The 19,286-nt window shown below is 45.5% G+C and overlaps 1 protein-coding gene across 1 annotated transcript in view; it reads left to right on the forward strand.

Annotated features, from left to right (window-relative positions):
* LOC135511111 (inactive phospholipase D5-like) overlaps positions 1-19,286 on the forward strand; it is a 57,884-nt gene that overhangs the window by 21,542 nt on the left and 17,056 nt on the right. The window contains exon 2 of the mRNA XM_064932651.1: positions 31-167. Within this exon, the coding sequence (XP_064788723.1) occupies positions 31-167 (137 nt within the window). The remainder of the gene's footprint in view (positions 1-30; positions 168-19,286) is intronic.

The following is a 19,286-nucleotide window of genomic DNA, read 5'->3' on the forward strand; positions in this document are numbered from 1 at the left end:
CAACAATCAATGTGTTGCTTTCTTTTACAGTCTCAGCAGAAATGCATCGTAATCTTTGCGTTGGTGTGCTGTTTCGCCGTGCTGGTGGCCTTGATCTTCTCAGCAGTGGATGTCTGGGGAGAGGATGAAGATGGTATAACAGAGGAGAACTGTAACAAGAACTGCAGGTGAGATATCCTCCAGCCATAACAATCTCTCAATTCCCATAGCCCAGTTTTTCTAAAATTATCTTTATGGATTTCACCTAGGATTATCCGATCAAATGGATAGAGAGAGAATGAATTAATGGAATGGTAATCCCCATTTAAGTCAATGATCTGTCCGTTCTATTCATTCTATTTCTATGCATTTAATCTATGCATTTAATCCAGATAACGTTACATTGTCAATCAAGTACACTATATATACAAAAGTATGTAGACACTCCTTCAAAATAGTGGATTCTGCTATTTCAGTCACACCCATTGCTGACGGTTGTATAAAATCAAGCACACAGCCATGCAATCTCCATAGACAAACATTGCCAGTAGAATGGCCTTACTGAAGAGCTCAGTTACTTTCAAAGTGGCAATGTCATAGGATGCCAACTTTCCAACAAGTCAAGTTTGTCAAATTTATGCCCTGCTAGAGGTGCCCCGGTCAACTGTAAGTGCTGTTATTGTGAAGTGGAAATGTCTAGGAGCAACAACGGCTCAGCTGCGAAGTGGTAGGCCACACAAGTTCACAGATCTGGACCGCAGAGTGCTGAAGTGCATAGCGCGTAAAAATAATCTGTCCTCGGCTGCAATACCAACTACCGAGTTCCAAACTACCTCTGGAAGCAACATAAGCACAATAACTGTTCGTTGGGAGCTTCATGAAATGGGTTTACATGGCTGAGCAGCCGCACACAAGACTAAGATCACCATGCACAATGCCAAGCATCGGCTAGAGTGGTGTAAAGTTCACCGCCATTGGACTCTGGAGCGGTGGAAATGCATTCTCTGGAGTGATGACAGCAAATGCTCTGGCAAACAAATAAACAAAACACCATCCAACCTGGAACTGAGTGAGTAATGATTAGTCTGAAACAATTTATTTACTTTCAAAAGCCAAGAAGAAAAATATATTACAATGATATATTTTACTTTAAAAGGACTGAATGCTAAGGCTACTAAGCTTGCTAGGACAAAGAGCTACAACTTCAATTAGCACTGATGTGTCGATGCCTTTGAGCCCAACAAATGGCAGGCTACCCCACCCAAATCCAAAGGCCTCGAAGCCCCCTCCTGCTGTTCAGGGCCATCCACTGGCAATTTATACAAGAAATCTGCCAACAGAAATAAAAGCTTCTCCCAAGTGGGTGTGCCACACACCTACTCTCATTCCTGCTGCTTGGATTCCACCTGGCAAGCGCTCACTCGCCTTCAGCCCACACACTGTTGGGGCTGTGACTCGTAACTTACATGGCTTGCCCAAAGTCGTTAAATATTTTTTAAATCTTGTGCATCTTGCTATTTTGCTATTTGCTTCATGACTCCTGCATGCTTTGTTGACTACAAACTTCCTTTACCCAACCATGGGACAGATTGTTTGTTCCCACACTCGGGACTCTGACTATTGGTTACACAGACTTACACAGACTCCCATCCCATTCTAACCACCTCTTGCCGGCTTTGTATTCATTTTACCTGATGAAATTGCTGTACAATATGATCGTATTGCCATCTGATGCACATTCAGATGTCGTAAATCAGCACTGCAGAGCTTTCCCTGATTGTATTACTGTTGATCAAATCACATTTATTTATATAGCCCTTCTTACATCAGCTGATATCTCAAAGTGCTGTACAGAAACCCAGTCTAAAACCCCAAACAGCAAGCAATGCAGGTGTAGAAGCACGGTGGCTAGGAAAAAATCCCTAGAAAGGCCAAAACCTAGCAACAAACCTATAGAGGAACCAGGCTATGTGTGGTGGCCAGTCCTCTTCTGGCTGTGCCGGGTCTAGATTATAACAGAACATGGCCAAGATGTTCAAATGTTCATAAATGACCAGCATGGTCAAATAATAATAATCACAGTAGTTGTCGAGGGTGCAACAAGTCAGTTGGCTTTTCATAGCCGATCATTAAGAGTATCTCTACCGCTCCTACTGTCTCTAGAGAGTTGAAACCAGCAGATCTTGTTATGTACTTGAGTGAAGACCCAAAAGCGGTTTTAACAGAAAACAGAGTTCTTTAATGAAAAACAGGAATGGCATAAATCCTCTTCCAACGTTGTCAATGGAACAAAAAGAACGTTAGTATAGTGCAGGATGCACCTGCCAGGCAGACTCCGACAGGATAGGACAAGGTGGAAGCAAACGAGACGACAGCTTGCTTCTGGCATCAAAAACACAAACAAGAATCAGACACTGAAAGTAGCAGGAACAGAGAGAGAAATAGAGACCTAATCAGAGGGGGAAGAGAGAACAGGTGGGAAAGAGTGAATGAGCTAGTTAGGGGAGATGTAGAACAGCTGAAGAATGAGAGACAGAGAAGGTAACCTAAAAAGACCAGCAGAGAGAGACAGAGTGAAGAGAAAGGACAGGAACAGACATAACAAGACATGACAGTACCCCCCCACTCACCGAGCGCCTCCTGGCGCACTCGAGGAGGAAACCTGGCGGCAACGGAGGAAATCATCGATCAGCGAACGGTCCAGCACGTCCCGAGAGGGAACCCAACTCCTCTCCTCAGGACCGTACCCCTCCCAATCCACTAGGTACTGATGACCACGGCCCCGAGGGCGCATGTCCAAAATCTTACGAACCCTGTAGATGGGTGCGCCCTCGACAAGGATGGGGGGAGGGACGAGCGGGGGCGCGAAGAACGGGCTTAACACAGGAGACATGGAAGACCGGGTGAACGCGACGAAGATAGCGCGGAGAAGAAGTCGCACTGCGACAGGATTAATGACCTGAGAAATACGGAACGGACCAATGAACCGCGGGGCCAACTTGCGAGAAGCTGTCTTAAGGGGAAGGTTCTGAGTGGAGAGCCATACTCTCTGACCGCAACAATATCTAGGACTCTTGGTCCTACGCTTATTAGCGGCCCTCACAGTCTGCGCCCTATTACGGCAAAGTGCCGACCTGACCCCCTTCCAGGTGCGCTCGCAACGCTGGACAAAAGCCTGAGCGGAGGGGACGCAGGACTCGGCGAGCTGAGATGAGAACAGCGGAGGCTGGTACCCGAGGCTACTCTGAAAAGGAGATAGACCGGTAGCAGACGAAGGAAGCGAGTTGTGGGCGTACTCTGCCCAGGGGAGCTGTTCTGACCAAGACGCAGGGTTACGAAAAGAAAGACTGCGTAAAATGCGACCAACAGTCTGATTGGCCCGTTCGGCTTGACCGTTAGACTGGGGATGAAAGCCGGACGAGAGACTGACGGAAGCCCCAATCAAACGGCAAAACTCCCTCCAAAATTGAGACGTGAACTGCGGGCCTCTGTCGGAAACGACGTCAGACGGAAGGCCATGAATTCGGAAAACATTCTCGATAATGATCTGAGCCGTCTCCTTAGCAGAAGGGAGCTTAGCGAGAGGAATGAAATGAGCCGCCTTAGAGAATCTATCGACAACCGTAAGAATAACTGTCTTCCCCGCTGATGAAGGCAGTCCGGTGATAAAATCTAAAGCGATGTGAGACCACGGTCGAGAGGGAATGGGAAGCGGTCTGAGACGGCCGGCAGGAGGAGAGTTCCCAGATTTAGTCTGCGGGCAGACCGAACAAGCGGCGACAAATCGACGCGCGTCACGTTCCCGAGTGGGCCACCAGAAACGCTGGCGAATGGAAGCGAGCGTACCCGAACGCCGGGGTGGCCGGCTAACTTGGCAGAGTGGGCCCACTGAAGAACGGCCGGACGAGTAGGAACGGGAACGAACAGAAGGTTCCTAGGACAAGCTCGCGGCGACGGAGTGTGAGCGAGTGCTTGCTTTACCTGCCTCTCAATTCCCCAGACAGTCAACCCGACAACACGCCCCTCAGGGAGAATCCCATCGGGGTCGGTGGAGACCTCAGAAGAACTGAAGAGACGAGATAAAGCATCAGGTTTGGTGTTTTTTGAGCCCGGACGATAAGAAATAACAAACTCGAAACGAGCGAAAAACAGAGCCCAACGAGCCTGACGCGCATTAAGTCGTTTGGCTGAACGGATGTACTCAAGGTTCCTATGGTCAGTCCAAACGACAAAAGGAACGGTCGCCCCTCCAACCACTGTCGCCATTCGCCTAGGGCTAAGCGGATGGCGAGCAGTTCGCGATTACCAACATCATAGTTACGTTCTGACGGCGATAAGCGATGAGAGAAAAACGCGCAAGGATGGACCTTGCCGTCAGAGAGAGCGCTGAGAAAGAATGGCTCCCACGCCCACCTCTGACGCGTCAACCTCAACAACAAACTGTCTAGAGATGTCAGGTGTAACAAGAATAGGTGCGGATGTAAAACGATTCTTAAGAAGATCAAAAGCTCCCTGGGCGGAAACGGACCACTTAAAGCACGTCTTAACAGAAGTAAGGGCTGTGAGGGGAGCTGCCACCTGACCGAAATTACGGATGAAACGACGATAGAAATTAGCGAAGCCCAGAAAGCGCTGCAGCTCGACGCGTGACTTAGGAACGGGCCAATCAATGACAGCCTGGACCTTAGCGGGATCCATCTTAATGCCCTCAGCGGAAATAACAGAACCGAGAAAAGGGACAGAGGCGGCATGAAAAGTGCACTTCTCAGCCTTCACATAAAGACAGTTCTCCAAAAGGCGCTGGAGGACGCGTCGCACGTGCTGAACATGAATCGAGAGAGACGGTGAAAAAATCAGGATATCGTCCATGTAAACGAAAACAAAAATGTTCAGCATGTCTCTCAGGACGTCGTTAACTAGTGCCTGAAAGACAGCTGGAGCGTTAACGAGGCTGAAAGGAAGAACCCGGTATTCAAAGTGCCCTAACGGAGTGTTAAATGCCGTCTTCCACTCGTCCCCCTCCCTGATGCGCACGAGATGGTAGGCGTTACGAAGGTCCAATTTGGTGAAAAACCTGGCTCCCTGCAGGATCTCGAAGGCTGAAGACATAAGAGGAAGCGGATAACGATTCTTAACTGTTATGTCATTCAGCCCTCGATAATCCACGCATGGGCGCAGGGACCCGTCCTTCTTCTGAACAAAAAAAAACCCCGCTCCGGCGGGAGAGGAGGAGGAGACTATGGTACCGGCGTCGAGCGAAACCGACAAATAATCCTCGAGAGCCTTACGTTCGGGAGCCGACAGAGAGTATAATCTACCCCGGGGGAGTAGTTCCCGGAAGGAGATCAATACTACAGTCATACGACCGGTGTGGAGGGAGAGAAGTGGCCTTGGAACGACTGAACACCGTGCGCAGATCGTGATACTCCTCCGGCACCCCTGTCAAATCGCCAGGCTCCTCCTGTGAAGAAGAGACAGAGGAAACAGGAGGGATAGCAGACATTAAACAGGTCACATGACAAGAAACATTCCAGGATAGGATAGTATTACTAGACCAATTAATAGAAGGGTTATGGCGCACTAGCCAGGGATGACCCAAAACAACAGGTGTAAAAGGTGAACGAAAAATTAAAAAAGAAATGGTTTCGCTATGATTACCAGAGACAGTGAGGGTTAAAGGCAGCGTCTCACGCTGAATCTTGGGGAGAGAACTACCATCTAAAGCGAACAAGGCCGTGGGCTCCCTAACTGTCTGAGAGGAATGTCATGTTCCCGAGCCCAGGTCTCGTCCATAAAACAGCCCTCCGCCCCAGAGTCTATCAAGGCACTGCAGGAAGCAGATGAACCGGGCCAGCGGAGATGGACCGGAAAGGTAGTGCGTGATCCAGAAGGAGAGGCCTGAGTAGTTGCGCTCACCAGTAGCCCTCCTCTTACTGATGAGCTCTGGCTTTTACTGGACATGAGGTGACAAAATGACCAGCGGAGCCGCAGTAGAGACAGAGGCGATTGGTGATTCTCCGTTCCCTCTCCTTGGCCGAGATGCGGATACCCCCCAGCTGCATAGGCTCAGCATCCGAGCCGGCGGAGGAGGGTGGCAGTGATGCGGCAGGTGGCAGTGATGTGGAGAGGCGGAGCAACGGAGAACGCGAGCTCCTCTCCACGAGCTCGGCGACGAAGATCAAACCGTCGCTCTATGCGAATAGCGAGAGCTATTAAGGAGTCCAGACTGGAAGGAACCTCCCGGGAGAGGATCTCATCCTTAACCTCGACGAGGAGACCCTCCAGAAAACGAGCGAGCAAAGCCGGCTCGTTCCAGTCACTAGAGGCAGCGAGAGTGCGAAACTCAATAGAATAATCCGTTATGGATCGATTCCCCTGACATAGGGAAGACAGGGCCCTGGAAGCCTCCTCCCCAAAAACAGAACGGTCAAAAACCCGTATCATCTCCTCCTTAAAGTCCTGATACTGGTTAATACACTCAGCCCTCGCCTCCCAGATTGTCGTGCCCCACTCACGCGCCCGTCCGGTAAGGAGAGAAATGACGTAGGCGATGCGGGCTGCGCTCCCGGAGTAAGTGTTGGGCTGGAGAGAGAACACCACATCACACTGAGTGAGGAATGAGCGGCACTCAGTGGGCTCCCCAGAGTAACACGGCGGGTTGTTGATCCTGGGCTCCGGAGACTCGGAAACCCTGGAAGTGGGCGGTGGATCGAGGTGGAGTAGGTGAACCTGTCTTGTGAGGTCGGAGACTTGGACGGCCAGGGTCTCAACGGCATGTCGAGCAGCAGACAATTCCTCCTCGTGTCTGCCTAGCATCGCTCCCTGGATCTCGACGGCGGAGTGAAAAGGGTCCGGAGCCGCTGGGTCCATTCTTGGTCTGATTCTTCTGTTATGTACTTGAGTGAAGACCCAAAAGCGGTTTTAACAGAAAACAGAGTTCTTTAATGAAAAACAGGAATGGCATAAATCCTCTTCCAACGTTGTCAATGGAACAAAAAGAACGTTAGTATAGTGCAGGATGCACCTGCCAGGCAGACTCCGACAGGATAGGACAAGGTGGAAGCAAACGAGACGACAGCTTGCTTCTGGCATCAAAAACACAAACAAGAATCAGACACTGAAAGTAGCAGGAACAGAGAGAGAAATAGAGACCTAATCAGAGGGGGAAGAGAGAACAGGTGGGAAAGAGTGAATGAGCTAGTTAGGGGAGATGTAGAACAGCTGAAGAATGAGAGACAGAGAAGGTAACCTAAAAAGACCAGCAGAGAGAGACAGAGTGAAGAGAAAGGACAGGAACAGACATAACAAGACATGACAGATCTGGGACAGGTAGCACGTCCAGTAAACAGGTCAGGGTTCCATAGCCGCAGGCAGAACAGTTGAAACTGGAGCAGCAGCACGGCCAGATGGACTGGGGACGGCAAGGAGTCATCATGCCAGGTTGTCCTGAGGCATGGTCCTAGGGCTCAGGTTGATGATTGATGTTTGATGATATCTGGCAATGTGCATGTACACCCTGGCCCATCTACTGCTGCTAGCCCCAATTCTGACTTGTGCTCTGATATCTGCTTCGCTGATTTCTGCTCTCATAAAAGCCTGTGTTTTCTGCACGTTAACACTAGAAGCTTATTACCTAAAATGGATCAGTTGAAAGTGTGGGTTCACAGCTCCAATCCACATCTGTTGGTCATTACTGAGACATGGTTAAGGAAGAGTGTTTTGAATTCTGATGTTGAATTCTGGTTATAACCTTTTTCGGCAAGACAGATCTTCCAAAGGTGGGGGAGTGGCAATCTTTACCAAGGATCACCTTCAGTGCTTAGTTCTCTCCAACAAGTCAGTCCCCAAACAATTTGATTTTCTAGTATTAAGTATTAAACTTTAAAATAGCTCTTTGTTGACTGTTGCTGGGTGCTATCGTCCTTCTTCAGCACCGGCCTGTACCTTACCTGCCCTAAAGCTCTCTCCTGGCCCCTTACACTAAGTCTGAATTTGTCCTGTTATGTTACCTAAACTGGGACATGTTTAAACCACCTGACCAAGTCCTAAAGCAATGGGACTCCCTAAATCTTTCTCAGATTATCACCAATCCAACAAGGTATGACTCCAAACACCCAGAAAATGTGGGTGTTTGGGGATCAAGCTTCTTTTTTTATATTTTCAGTGGTTTTGTCAACAAACACACCCCCATAAAGAAAATGAGAATTAAAAACAGGTTCAGCTCCTGGTTCGACCGTGATCTTGCAGAGTTACTCCAACTCAAGAATTGCATTTGGCGAAAGGCTTGGCACATGTATACTCAAGCTGACTGGCTGTCGTTCAGGCAAATTAGAAATAAGTCCACTAAGGCTATCCGGAAGGCCAAAGTTAGTTACTTTAAGGAGCAGTTCTCTCTCTGTGAGTCTAACCCCAAGAAGTTTTGGAAAACAGTTAAAGACCTGGAGAATAAACCCTCTTCACAGCTGCCCATGTCCCTTAAAGTTGATGATGTGGTTGTGTCTGACAGTCAGGATTCCTATTTGACTCAGCCGTGCCTCCTTGTCCATCCAACATTTCCTCATGTTCCACCCCTACTAAATGAGACTATCCCTGACGCTTCTCTCTCTTTTTTCCCCCTGCCCTACTACAAAGTTTCTCCTTGCAGGCAGTCACTGAGTCCGAGTTGCTAAAGGAGGTCCTGAAACTTGACCCCAAAAAACCATCTGGGTCAGATGGTTTTGACCCTTCTTTAAGGTTGCAGCCCCTATCATCATCAAGCCTCTCTCCAACCTTTTTAACCTGTCTCTCCTTTCTGGGGAGGTTCCCATTGCTTGGAAGGCAGCCATGGTTTGTTCTTGAAACAAAGGGGGAGATCCAGCTGATCCTAACTGTTATAAATCCTGCTGTGACTCGGGGGCAGTATTTTCATTTTTGGAGAAAAAAAAACATTCCCGTAATAAACGGGATATTTTGTCAGGACAAGATGCTAGAATATGCATATAATTGACAGCCTAGGATAGAAAACACTCTAAAGTTTCCAAAACTGTAAAAATATTGTCTGTGAGTATAACAGAACTGATGATGCAGGTGAAAGCCTGAGAAAAATCCAATCCAGAAGTGCCCCATGTTTTGAAAGCTGCTGCATTCCAATGAGACCCTATTGAGCAGTGAATGGGCTATCAACCAGATTACTCTTTCTCAGTATTCCCGAAGGTGTCTACAGCATTGTGACGTAGTTTTACGCATTTATGTTGAAGAATACCCGTAAGGGCTACATTGCGCAAGTGGTCACCTGATGCTGCCAGAGAGATTCTCGCGTAAAATACAGAGGTAGTCATTACTCCAATCGGTCCTACTGAAGAACTAATTGTCCCGATGGATATATTATTGAATAGATATTTGAAAAACACCTTGAGGATTGATTATAAACAGCGTTTGCCATGTTTCTGTCGATATTATGGAACTAATTTGGAATATTTTATGCCGTTTTCGTGACTGCAATTTCCGGGTGATTTCTCAGCCAAACGTGAAGAACAAAGGAGCTATTTCGCCTACAGAAATAATATTTTTGGAAAAAGGAACATTTGCTATCGAACTGGGAGTCTCGTGAGTGAAAACATCCGAAGCTCATCAAAGGTAAACAATTTAATTTGATTGCTTTTCTGATTTCCGTGACCAAGTTACCTGCTGCTAGCTGGACAAAATGCTATGCTAGGCTATCGATAAACTTACCCAAATGCTTGTCCAGCTTTGGCTGTAAAGCATATTTTGAAAATCTGAGATGACAAGGGTGATTAACAAAAGGCTAAGCTGTGTCTCAATATATTTCATTTGTGATTTTCGTGAATAGGAATATTTTCTAGGGATATTTATGTCCGTTGCGTTATGCTAATTAGTGTCAGGCGATGATTACGCTCCCGCATGCGGGATGGGGAGTCACTAGAGGATTTATAGGACCATTTCTATTTTTCCCCATTTATCAAAAGTGTTGGAAAAAGTGTCAATAATCAATTGACTGGCTTTCTTGATACTATTGCAATCTGGTTTCCGCTCAGGCTATGGATGTGTCACTGCAACCTTAAAGGTCCTCAATGATGTCAACTTTGCCCTTGATTCTATGCAATGTTTTGAGGCAATTAAAAAAATATATATATATTGACTTGGCCAAAGCATTTGATATGGTAGACCATTCCATTCTTGTTGGCTGGCTAAGGAGTATTGGTGTCTCTGAGGGGTCTTTGGCCTGGTTTGCTAACTACCTCTCTCAAAGAGTGTATAAAGTCAGAAAATCTGCTGTCTCAGCCACTGCCTGTCCACAAGGCTCAATCCTAGGCCCCAAGCTCTTCTCAATTTACATCAACAATATAGCTCAGGCAGTATTAAGCTCTCTCATCCATTTATATGCAGATACAGTTTTATACTCAGCTGGCCCCTCCCCAGATTTTGTGTTAAATGCTCTACAACAAAGCTTTCTTAGTGTCCAAAAAGCTTTCTCTACCCTTAACCTTGTTCTGATCACCTTCAAAACAAAGGTCATGTGGTTTGTTAAGAAGAATGCCCCTCTCCCCACAGGTGTGGTTACTAACTCTGAGGGTTTAGAACTTGAGGTAGTCACCGCATACAAGTACTTATCAAAAGTGTTGGAAAAACGTGTCAATAATCAATTGACTGGCTAGACGGTACACTGTCCTTCTCTCAGCATATATCAAAGCTGCAGACTATAGTTAAATCTAGACTTGGCTTCATCTATCGTAGTCGCTCCTCCTCACCACAGCTGCCAAACTAACCCTAATTCAGATGACCACCATACCCATGCTAGATTACAGAGACGTAATCTATAGATCGGCAGGTAAGGGTGCTCTCGAGCGGCTAGATGTACTTTACCATTCGGCCATCAGATTTGCCACCAATGCTCCTTATAGGACACATCAGTGCACTCTTTACTCCTCTGTAAACTGGTCATTTCTGTATACTTGTCACAAGACCCACTGGTTGAGGATTATTTATAAAACCCTCTGAGGTCTCACTCCCCCTATCTGAGATACCTATTGCAGCCCTCATCCTCCACATACAATACCCGTTCTGCCAGTCACATACTGTCCCCAAAGCACACACATCCCTGGGTCACTCGTCTTTTCATATTGCTGCAGTTAGCGACTGGAACTAGCTGCAACAAACACTCAAACTGGACAGTTTTATCTCAAATCTCTTCAAAGACTCAATCATGGACACTCTTACTGACAGTTGTGGCTGCTTTGCGTGATGTATTGTTGTTTCTACCTTCTTGCCCTTTGCTGTTGTCTGTGCCCAATAATGTTTGTACTATGTTTTGTGCTGCTACCATGTTGTTGTCATGTTGTGTTTCTACCATGCTGTGTTGCTGCCTTGCTATCTTGTTGTCTTAGATCTCTATGTAGTGTTGTGTTGTCTCTCTTGTCATGATGTGTGTTTTGTCCTATATTTTTATATACATATATTGTATTTATTTATTTAAATCCCAGCCCCTGTCACCACAGGAGGCCTTTTGCCTTTTGGTAGGCCGTCATTGTAAGTAAGACTTTGTTATTAACTAACTTGCCTAGTTAAAAAAAGGTTAACTAAAATATTTAATAAATAAAAATGAATCTCGCATCACCACCTGGCAGACAAATATGGGTTAGGCAGATGCCAGGGGAACGCTACCTGCCCCATTGCATAGTGCCAAATGTAAAGTTTGGTGGAGGCATAAGGGTCTGGGGTAGTTTTTCATGGTTCGGGCTATGTCTCTTAGTTCCAGTGAAGGGAAATCTTAACGCTACAGCATACAATGACATTCTAGACAATTCTGTGCTTCCAACTTTGTGGTAACAGTTTGTGGAAGGCCCTTTCCTGTTTCAGCATGACATTACCCCCGTGCACAAAGCAAGGTCAGAAATGGTTTGTTGAGATTGGTGTGGAAGAACTTGACTGGCCTGCACAGAGCCCTGACCTCAACCCCATCAAACACCTTTGGGATGAAATGAAACGCCTGTTGCGAGCCAGGCCTAATCGCCCAACATCCGTGCCCGGCCTCACTAATTCTCTTGCAGCTTAATGGAAGCAAATCCCAGCAGCAATGTTCCAACCTAGTGGAAAGCTTTCATTTTGAAATGAGATGTTCGACGAACAGGTGTCCACATAAATGGCCTTCTGTTGGGCTGCATCGATGACAGGGCACATCTGAAAGCATTGTGTGAGAAATAATCTATTTTGAGCGATGGGTTTGTTTGAGGAAGATAGAAATCCACTGTGCTCATTCAGAGTGGAACCTATCCCCTTTGCCTAGTAAGCTAAGTCAGTGTGGTGTAGAGAAAATGTAATACTTTGATCAAGACATTAATGTCAATTATGGGAATCATAGTTCTCCAATTCTGGCATATATATACAATTTTGTATGTGTCATAGGCCAAGACCTTTATGAGGCAGGGATCTTGTATTGCTTGTATTCAGGAAGTCTGCTTCAGGGGGCAAATTAGATTCATTTTTGGATTAGGGTACATAGGCCTTGTAAACAGAATATTTCATCAAATTAATATCCTGTGTGCAGGATAAACTTCTGTGCTGCGTCAGACGTTTTCCCAGATTAGGGCTGCAGTGTGCCAGAGAGGAGGTGCTGCTTCCTTCCTTATGACTCTTTGTAAACTGTCAGCATTTGGAGCCATTATTGACCAGTGCTACATTTCACTGCTGTTAACTTGGTCTATTTCAGGACCTCCTGTATCTTGCCATGTCTGATCCCATTGGCTCCTGCTGTCTTAGCATTAATTGTCTGGGATTATGCATGGAGTGCTGTTTTAGAATGATTGGGGTTCTGTTCATGATGAAATTTTGCCATGCCATGGTAGAGCTTAGTGAACGTAATGTTCCGTGAGCAGTATGGGGGTTGATAGCATCTCTCTACAGCTCTTTCACTTCAAGAGTGCTGAAGTACTTTTTATACTTTTCAGACTAATAATAGTTTGAGGGGTGCTTATATTTGTTATTTTACACACAAGTGTAATGGGACTGTGTTTCTTGCATATCCCAACTCCCCAACTACCATTGTACAACGCCCCTGGAGCAATTAGGGTTAAGTGCCTAGCTTTTACTTATTTTACCCTTATTTTACCAGGTAAGTTGACTGAGAACACATTCTCATTTACAGCAACAACCTGGGGAATAGTTACAGGGGATGGGGGGTGATGAATGAGCTAATTGGAAGCTGGGGATGATTAGGTAGCCATGCTAGGAGGGCCATATTGAGAATACAGCCAGGAGACCGGGGTTAATGCCCCTACTCTTACAATAAGTGCCATGGGATCTTTAGTGACCACAGACAGTCAGGACACCTGTTTAACGTCCCATCCGAAGACTGCACCCTACACAGGCCAATGGGATATCTTTTTTTAGACCAGAGGAAAGAGTGCTTCCTACACCACTTCCAGCAGTATCTGGTCTCTCATTCAGAGACTGACCAGGACCAATCCTGCTTCGCTTCAGAGGCAAGCCAGCAGTGGGATGTAGTGTGGTATGCTTGCTCAAGAGCACAGCGGCAGATGTTTTACCTTGTAGGCTCTGGTATACTGTTTGAGCTCCTATTTCCTGTCTCGCATGAGTAATGTCAAATTGTCAACCTATACCCGATTGTCAAACTGCGCACTCTGCAATCAAATTTCAAATCAAATTTATTTATATAGCCCTTCGTACATCAGCTGTTATCTCAAAGTGCTGTACAGAAACCCAGCCTAAAACCCCAAACAGCAAGCAATGTAGGTGTAGAAGCACGGTGGTTAGGAAAAACTCCCTAGAAAGGCCAAAACCTAGGAAGAAACCTAGAGAGGAACCAGGCTATGTGGGGTGGCCAGTCCTCTTCTGGCTGTGCCGGGTAGAGATTATAACAGAACATGGCCAAGATGTTCAAATGTTCATAAATGACCTGCATGGTCGAATAATAATAAGGCAGAACAGTTGAAACTGGAGCAGCAGCACAGCCAGGTGGACTGGGGACAGCAAGGAGTCATCATGTCAGGTAGTCCTGGGGCATGGTCCCAGGGCTCAGGTCCTCCGAGAGAGAGAAAGAAAGAGAATTAGAGAGAGCATATGTGGGGTGGCCAGTCCTCTTCCGGCTGTGCCGGGTGGAGATTATAACAGAACATGGCCAAGATGTTCAAATGTTCATAAATGACCAGCATGGTCGAATAATAATAAGGCAGAACAGTTGAAACTGGAGCAGCAGCACAGCCAGGTGGACTGGGGACAGCAAGGATTCATCATGTCAGGTAGTCCTGGGGCATGGTCCTAGGGCTCAGGTCCTCCGAGAGAGAGGAGAGAATTAGAGAACGCACACTTAGATTCACACAGGACACCGAATTGGACAGGAGAAGTACTCCAGATATAACAAACTGACCCCAGCCCCCCGACACAAACTACTGCAGCATAAATACTGGAGGCTGAGACAGGAGGGGTCAGGAGACACTGTGGCCCCATCCGAGGTCACCCCCGGACAGGGCCAAACAGGAAGGATATAACCCCACCCACTTTGCCAAAGCACAGCCCCCACACCACTAGAGGGATATCTTCAACCACCAACTTACCATCCTGAGACAAAGCTGAGTATAGCTCGCAAAGATCTCCGCCATGACACAACCCAAGGGGGGGCGCCAACCCAGACAGGATGACCACATCAGTGAATCAACCCACTCAGGTGACGCACCCCTTCCAGGGACGGCATGAGAGAGCCCCAGTAAGCCAGTGACTCAGCCCCTGTAATAGGGTTAGAGGCAGAGAATCCCAGTGGAAAGAGGGGAACCGGCCAGGCAGAGACAGCAAGGGTGGTTCGTTGCTCCATTTTATTTCTGCAATACAAGGTGTATTAAGCTATTAGTGTCTAACATCAACTAAGGCCTTATTGCAATGATATTCTACCTCACAACTTTAGGTTAATCCAAAGATTCCTATAGCCAATTAGATGCGATCATATTGTGCATTGCTGTACTTGTCTAACAGCTGGTATTGAATGTCTGTTGACGAGGTACATATTGATCCAAGGCTGTGTAGTGGCAGACTAGAAACTAAATAATGTAGTTTCCAGATGGTGATGGACCTAGAAAAGGGTTAGTGGTCTCATTTACTGGTAGACCTTTGTTTAAAATATATCTTTGGAATCCACTGCTCCTGATAATGTAGTAGGAGAACTAGACTGTTTATTTACTTCGTACAAGACTTTATACATGAAAGTCCCCATCAAATGTTTGTTTTAATGTCACCTAAACTGTATAATGAATCAAGGGGCATAAGAACAGTTTGTCAGATATGTGTTTTTGGCTACTAATTACCAGTGCAGTCAGTATTCACCCAGTGCCCTATAAAGGAATGATGACTGTTTACTATTTCTGGCAGACCTTCAGTCAGTAGCATCCAAGACACTCTACCTGGGTCATATTCTATACAGTAAACAAACAGGCTCAAAGTTCTGCCAGCATCTGGAGTCTGAATGAATGGATTGTCTTAGCCACTGACAGCAGTATTATAACTCAATGAAACTCCAGGGCTGAAACATACTAAATCCAGTCTCAGGCCCAGGCAGTGAGATTCTTCCATTTTATTTCTGGAATTTATCCTCATATATACAGTACCAGTCAGAAGTTTGGACTCATTCAAGTCTTTTTCTTTTATTTTTACTAGTTTCTACATTGCAGAATAATAGTGAAGACATAAAAACTATGAAATAACACATATGGAATCATGTAGTAACCAAGAAAGTGTTAAACAAATCTTTGAGATTCTTCAAAGTAGCCACCTTTGTCTTGATGACAGCTTTGCACACTATTGGTATTCTCTCAACCAGCTTCATTGAGCCAGTCAGTTGTGTTGTGACAAGGTAGGGGTGGTATACAGAAGTTAGCCCTATTTGGTAAAAGACCAAGTCCATATTATGGCAAGAACAGCTCAAATAAGCAAAGAGAAATGACAATCCATCATTACTATAAGACATGAAGGCCAGTCAATTAGTAGGTGTGGTAGGAGTAGGTATGTCCAAACGTTTGACTGGTACTATATCTGTATTTGAGTATTTTCAGCAATTTTATTTTTTTATTTTACCAGGCAAGTCAATTAAGAACAAATGTTGCCTGGCAAGCGGCATAAGGCCTCCTGTGGGGCAATGGGGGCGGGGATTTAAAGTGTAAGAAAAGCAACAGCAATATATCAGACATTTGTAATGACATTAAAATAATGCATAATAATACTTTTTTCATGACTTACGTCATCGTACTATATGTGAATTTGCCTATTCCTATTGGGATGTCATAAATAATACATGAAAACACTGATTCCAGGCATATCTAGCTCGTCATCTACCATGGGTCTCATTCACATTCACAGAGCCTTGGCTGCTACTATCAAAATAGTTTCCACCATTTAACATGCCAGTCTGCTCCAGTGTGTCTGCCTGGACAGGCTTTCTGCTCGTTTGCAGAGCCGTTGGGTTTAACTGGACTTCTTCGTTAGCAACTCTGTGCGTGTCATGGATGCACCACTGAAGGACATCAACAACACTGAAATCAGCCTTTCAGATAGGTGGGAGGGATTTCATTGTCATTCCAGAGATTTAAAACTTTAGCTTTCACTTTGAAAATTACTGAAGTTTCCTCCACTTGGGTATCAAGTAATACACACGGCTGCACATTGGTATTTCAAATGAGGGTGGCCTAATGTGCACGCCGTGTAAAAAAAATCTATGGATGTCCTTAGTGCTGAAACAAATGCTCTCCTCACTTTACAGAGACCTGCTTGCTGTTAGAGGCATACATAATCCCCGTGCATTATTTATTGAGTGAAATGGGTTGTTGTTTTTTCTCATTAAGATGACATGTTCTTCTTCCCTGGTCTTCCCCACTTTTGTGTTTCTAATTCTAATGGTAAATAATGCATGGAGTGACTGTTCAATTTATCAGTCTCTGAATCTTGCATGCTATTTCCAGAGTTTGCTTGTTTGTGTGTTATTGCATTTTGTCTATTCATGTTTTAGAGATTTAAAGCTTACAGAATAATCTACCATACTTTCTTGATCCTAACCTAAATCAATCCAAGTTAATTTCACAAACACATTTGTTTGACTACCATTCTCTTTGGGATATGTAGTGCTTTACTTATGGAACATATGAACACCTTAGTGTCCTTTACCATATTCCTTTTTTCCAACGTCATGACCTGATTTCAAGTGGTTAGTCACCCAGTCACTTTTTCTGGTACGCCACCGGTCAATTTGGTTTTGCAGCACTGATGGTATTTTGTCTGCTTGCTGACTCAACCGGGGCCAGGAACTGAATGTCTGCTCAACATCTCACTTGACTTGCCCTATTTCCGTTTTATGTGATTAACTGTGTTTTCCTCCAAATGTTTTTTATATATAAGTTACCCACTTTTTTCTCCCCATTTCGTGGTGTCCAATTGTCCCATCATTGCAACTCCCGTACGGACTCGGGAGAGGCGAAGGTCGAGATCCGTGCGTCCAACGAAACACGACCCCGCCAAGTCGCACTGATTCTTGACACAATGCCTGCTTAATCTGGAAGTCCGCCTCACCAATGTGTCGAAGGAAACACCATACACCAGGCGACCTTGTCAGCGTGCATCCCCCCAGCCCGCCACAGGAGTGGCTAATGCTGCAGTGCCTTAGACCGCTGCGCCACTCTGGAGGCGGTTTCCTCCAATATTCAACCATTTCCCAGCATGAAGAATGTTTGCTCGGTATTGGATCGGTATGAATCAATGATCTGGCAAGATAAAGCAGGAGCAATTTAGTTTTTTGTAATTTTTTGTTGCAATTTTTATAATTATACAGATAAGAAAGAACAGGTAGAGGGAAAAACATACACTGATCCTCTACCAGATCAAACCCACCCCTACCCCCCATGCTCTAACAGAACACACACTGATTCCCTACCAGATCAAACCCACCCCAACCCCCCATGCTCTAACAGAACACACATTGATCCCCTACCAGATTAAACCCACCCAAACCCACCCCCCCCCATGCTCTAACAGAACACACACTGATTCCCTACCAGATCAAACCCACCCCTACCCCCATGCTCTAACAGAACACACACTGATTCCCTACCAGATCAAACCCACCCCAACCCCCCATGCTCTAACAGAACACACATTGATCCCCTACCAGATTAAACCCACCCCAACCCCCCATGCTCTAACAGAACACACACTGATCCCCTACCAGATTAAACCTACACCAATGCTCCAACAGAGCCCCACCCCAAAACCAGACTTAAAGCAGGTATTATATAGAATTTGAGTTATATATACAGTTGAAGTCGGAAGTTTACATACACTTAGGTTGGAGACATTAAAACTCGTTTGTCAACCCCTCCACAAATTTCTTGTTAACAAACTATAGTTTTGGCAAGTCGGTTAGGACATCTACTTTGTGCATGACACGAGTCATTTTTCCAACAATTGTTTACATACAGATTATTTAATTTATAATTCACTGTATCACAATTCCAGTGGGTCAGAAGTGTACATACAAAGTTGACTGTGGCTTTAAACAGCTTGGAAAATTGCAGAAAATTATATCATGGCTTTAAAAGCTTCTGATAGGCTAATTGACATAATTTGAGTCAATTGGAGAGTCAATTACCTGTGGATGTATTTCAAGGCCTACCTTCAAACTCAGTGCCTCTTTGCTTGAAATCATGGGAAAATCAGCCAAGACCTCAGAAGAAAAATTGTAGACCTCCACAAGTCTGGCTCATTCTTGGGAGCAATTTACAAATGCCTGAAGGTACCACGTTCATCTGTACAAACAATAGTACGCAAGTATAAGCACCATGGGACCACTCAGCCGACATGCCGCTCAGGAAGGAGACGCGTTCTGTCGTCTAGAGATGAGCGTACTTTGGTGCGTTCAAAGTGGTGATCCTAACTGACCTGAGGGAATTTGTACGAGGATTAAATGTCAGGAATTGCAAAAAACTAGGTTTAAATGTATTTGGCTAAGGTGTATGTAAACTTCAACTGTGTGTGTGTGAGAGAGATAATCCAAAAAAGTAAACAAGAGTAAAAATAGTGATAGAAATTCCAATTTGGGTTTGTTTATGGAGTTGTGAAAGTAGCTGGGTACATGTCTTCTACAGAGGATAGGAAAGGAGGCCAGATATTAATGTAATTGCAGATCCGCTAATGGAGTAGCACATTTTCTCTGGCTTGATGTTGCATGACTTCCTTTATCCAAACGTAGGAGGAAACCCATCCCTCAGAGCCATTCGGGTTTGATAAAAGCATGCAGTGTGTCTAAAGCACTCAGGCTG

Source organism: Oncorhynchus masou, chromosome 23 (genome assembly GCF_036934945.1).
Source record: "Oncorhynchus masou masou isolate Uvic2021 chromosome 23, UVic_Omas_1.1, whole genome shotgun sequence".
Lineage (NCBI taxonomy): Eukaryota > Metazoa > Chordata > Actinopteri > Salmoniformes > Salmonidae > Oncorhynchus > Oncorhynchus masou.